At 38.1% G+C, this 4,667-nt stretch overlaps 1 protein-coding gene across 1 annotated transcript; it reads right to left on the reverse strand.

Moving 5' to 3' along the window:
- On the reverse strand, nucleotides 1-3,199 carry LOC135721509 (sphingosine 1-phosphate receptor 3-like). Its single transcript, XM_065243808.1, has 2 exons — nucleotides 3,059-3,199; nucleotides 1-2,358 (listed from the first exon to the last, which is right to left on the reverse strand). Exon 2 carries the CDS (start codon nucleotides 2,215-2,217, stop codon nucleotides 1,171-1,173), a length of 1,047 nt encoding a protein of 348 aa, XP_065099880.1. The 5' UTR covers nucleotides 2,218-2,358; nucleotides 3,059-3,199; the 3' UTR covers nucleotides 1-1,170.
- Between the last annotated feature and the right edge of the window lie 1,468 nt (nucleotides 3,200-4,667).

Here is a 4,667-nt window from a genome sequence, read left to right on the forward strand (position 1 = left end):
TGGTGTTTATGCATTTAATCTTAAAATAGAGGCCTACAATTACTCCATACAGACAGATCTCATTTAAATACACATATTCTCTGATTTTTGAACATATATTATACATAATTATAACAATATATACAGTTTATGACACAGACTTAAATATAGTAGCACATGCTAGTATACTAAATTAAATACTATGTCCAATTCTCACATTTCTTTTTGTATCTGTATAGTTTAGTTATGCGCCAGTATCAATGGATACCAGCTTCTTGTCTGCTCATAACTTTAGTTGAGAATTGAATTATTCCCAGTTTCAGTTTGACTTTGGAAATTGAATTTCTGAATTGGAAGTGCTGTATCAGTTTGAGATATAATACTCATGCATTTAGGCTTTATTAAATGTGCTAATGGACTTTTAAACCTATCGAGTCAAATGAGAACGCCCCACCATTATCACTTTTCCATTTTTTTTCAATTACCAACACTGTAGTAAAATATAAAGTAAATTAATGTAAAACTATTGTAAATTACTTTAAGTGTTAAGTAAAAATGTTTACATATTGTGCGGGTTTCCGCTGGTTTTAATTTGATTGTGGGTTGGGATCAGTTTGGTGGTTTTTATAGTTACATTATATAAGTTAATGGGTAAAAAAAAACAAAGTGTGCATGTACTTTCATTGCTGTGAGCCGTGCAACAAGAGCTGTACTGTCCATAGGTTCAGAAATGCATCTTCATGCATTCTTTTTTTTTGTAATCCAATTTGTTTTTCAAATAATCCTTTTTCACATGCATTTTTTTTATTCGCAAATGCAAGTGAAATGCTCTGTAAAATTAAATAAATGCACTCAACTGAGTCATTTTTATGTAGCTGCATGCTGTGAATACATCCCAAGTCAAAAAAATAAATCATCTGAAGGAAGGGTCTCGCATACCGCCTTGAAACTGTTCATTGTGCCACTGCTGACAGAGTTTTGTTAGCATGTTTCAATGTGCATGCTTTTTAAAGACTCTTACATATGAAGGGCAACATTAAAACAGCTTCCTTTTCCATGCGCTAATATATTATGGGCACTTTAAAAAGTGCATACTATAGCTCTATAGTCTATTCACTAATGCAGTTGTGTGCACTTTATTGAACACACAGACCGAGTCTTTAACTCTTTTACATTGGCTGTTGTTAAGAGTCAGCCGGTTGGTTTTGCATTGATGGTTTCAGGGCCGTCGGGTTCAGCCGCTTGCTGACTGTTCGAACTCGTCTTGCTTCTGCCGGGGTCTGTGTTCTGTTTGCTTCCCAACCCGTCCTCCTTCACCACACAGCCACAAACCAGCCTGTAAAAGGCACGGCGCATTTCCCTGCTTGCTAACGTGTATATCACCGGGTTCATGCCGGAATTCAACACTGCCAGGACTATGAACCACTCTGCTTTCAGCAGGATGGGACAGCTCTTGGCTCCCCCTTGGCAGGCCACATCGACAAGGAAAAGCACGAAGACGGGCGTCCAGCAAGCGATGAAGACGCCCACCACGATGATCACGGTTCGAAGGAGAGCCATGGAGTGCTCCGAGTCGCCGTGCTTGGTGACTTTGCTGCTGGTGGTTTTGACGAGGATGTAAATCCTGGCGTACAGCACGGAGATGGCCAGCAGCAGTGAAAGGAAAATGGTGATGCAGAAGGCCACGTAGTATTTGCTGTAGAGGGGAAAGAGGGTTGAGCACTCTGAAAGTTTATCCAGACAGTTCCAGCCCAAAATGGGCAGAGCTCCCAGTGTGATGGCTATCAACCAACAAGTCCCTATTAAGAGAAACACCCTGTATTTTTTGTTTGAATCATAAGGCCTCATTTTAATCATGGTGAGGTGGCGCTCAATAGCGATCGCCAAGAGGCTGAAGATGGAAGCGCTCAGGGCTACAAACGTGCTCCCTTCACGCACAAACCACGCAGTTGTGGACAGATGAAACGTAAACTCTCCTGACATCATCAGGTTGACCATGTAGCTCACGCCGGCCAACAGGTCGCATAAAGCCAGGTTAGCGATGAAAAAATACATTCGGTTGTGAAATTTATGATTCTTCCAAACTGCCAACAAAACGATCAGGTTCTCCAAAACAATGAGGCTGCATACTCCCAAAATCACAGCTGTTTTGGGATCCTTCAGAGGCTCTTTGGTGGTGGTACGATTGCTTGGCTTTCCCATCTGATTGTAATGGCTGGAAATAACCTCGTTTATCATCCTGGTAGCACTTCTTGTGATGGAGATGGGGTGAAAATGAAGCAGGTGAGATGAGTGGAGGACAGTGGTTGGACCTTAAACGGGTGAGTTTATCTTCAGGGTCACCGATCAGGCACGGTCATGTTGGTGGCTTACATCTTTCTAAGGAATAAACCAATAAAAACTCTTTACCACTGCACATTTCTCGTATTCATTATACTGCATGCTACAACACAATTGTTTTCATAATCTTTCAACATGGTAAACATTCTAACTTTTAGGTGACGTCATCGATCTCCCCTCCCTGGCTCTGCCCATGTTATACATTACATCAAATGATTACCATATTTATGGACTGTGATATAATTAATTGAGGAACATTCGAGTACTATAAAAATTGCATAACAAAATAAAGCAGAACAAATTGTTTTACCAGCAGTGTGCTGACGTATTATAACATTATGTATAATGTATAAAGCTAATATATACATATATAATGTAATACACAGGATTGCGAATTTTACTATGCACGAAGTTAGATCAAACTTTGTTATTAATTAACCTCCCAAACGCAATGATACAACAAATAAACAATTACATGAAGTTCATTTACGAATAATGTGTAAAGGTGTTAAAATCAATGCAGATGCGCGAGCTTTCAGTGCGTCATAATACTGTCATAGTAAATATAGCATTAAATATAGTGGATATCTTTAACACCTATATTAAAGGATAGTCGGTACTCATATCGAGTTAAATGTAATTCCCCAAACTCTTTGTTTGTCACAAAAGTAAACGATGAATAGAAACATTGTTATAACATCAAAATCTCCGGCTTTCTTCAAGTCATATATTTACTCACCATCAGATACGTCGAGCGTGTCTTCACAGAAACCCATTCGTGTGTTGTGTCCAAAGTAAAATCCTCTAGATGAACAACATGTTTAATCTGTGATGTGCAGAGGTTCAGATGAGAGAAGTTCTTGTGCGCGTAACGGAGGCACGCGCGCGTCACCGGCGCATCTCTCTCTCTCTCTCCTCCTTCCTCCAGTTTAAAACACTTTCATGAGCTAAACCATTACTTAAATATAATATTACCGTTATTGCATCGCAATATATGTATTATATCTGTAATAAAAACATTTTATAATGTCGTTCCATTAGATAAATACATTAAACATTTTTAGCATTTATTCATTATTAGTTCATGTTTATTATTTTGTAAATATACTATTGTTGATAGTCATGTTTGTTTATTATATAACTATCTGAATTTAGTATAATTTGACATTTATTTCAAATTAACTAATTCTCCTTTATGTTAGTTGTTTAACCCCTTCAGACCTGATTTTTCCAGGTGTTTAATCAGTGTGCCTTATTTTGTTTGGTTGATCAGCAATTTTACATTATGTCCATTCCAGTGGAGGCAGGGTCTGAAGGGGTTAAGTAAGTCTAGTAAAGGTGTTAGTGCAGTGGTTAAGAGGATATGTAGGTTATGGGTTTTTATGTGTGAGATGCTTCAGTTGTTCATATGTGACAAAAGTGATGTGTACGTGTTTTTTACTTAACCATATGTTGAGTTTACCTTTATGTTGATTAAGAAACTCAGTAAATAAACCCACTGTGGTTACTTAGTCTGGTAACGTGTATTCATATTACTGTGTGAAACTACTTTCCCACTCTATCACACAGTGCCAGACACTACATACAAACTAGGTAACATGCATAGTTACATAAAGAGGATATGTTACTGATGAACTGTTTCTTGTTTGAAAAACATCACTGTTGACTTTTATTGTAAAACAGTATTTTTGTCTTTATAATACGACAGGAGAGAGAGGAGAGAGAGAGAGAGAGAGTTTCCACAGAAGAAAGTAAGTCATATGGGTTTGGATGGACGTCATGTAATTTGAGTAATGGAACAGTGAGGAGAAAAATGATATGAAACATTTTACTTCCAGCAGACAAGAGCAATAAACATCCAATGAAGTGACATTAAAATGAGAAGTTAAGCTTGAGCTCTGTGGTAAAGGTCTGACGGAGTGCTTACATGAGAGAGAGAGCGAGAGAGAGAGAGACTGAGTGTGATAAAGTTTGTAAGAGTTAGTAAGTGTGTGTGTGTGTGTGTGTGTGTGTGTGTGTGTGTGTGTGTGTGTGTGTGTGTGTGTGTGTGTGTGTGTGTGTGTGTGTGTGTGTGTGTGTTTTACTTTCACATAAAGAGGAAAACACAGTGGCCTTCACTTTTAGCTGTACATCACTTCTTATTTTCTCTTTAAAAAAATCTGAGTTGCAATTTGAGATTTTTGTAAAAGACTTACAGAGTCAAAACCCCAAACTTTAAACCACTCACACTGTAGGAAATTATACTGATCTCAGAACTGTGTGGAATCAGGCCAGTAAAACATCTTATTACCCAAAACTTTGGCACTGTATCCAAACAGACATGGGTGTTTATACTGGGGTTGCACAGA

The sequence above is a fragment of the Paramisgurnus dabryanus genome, chromosome 18 (genome assembly GCF_030506205.2).
Source record: "Paramisgurnus dabryanus chromosome 18, PD_genome_1.1, whole genome shotgun sequence".
Lineage (NCBI taxonomy): Eukaryota > Metazoa > Chordata > Actinopteri > Cypriniformes > Cobitidae > Paramisgurnus > Paramisgurnus dabryanus.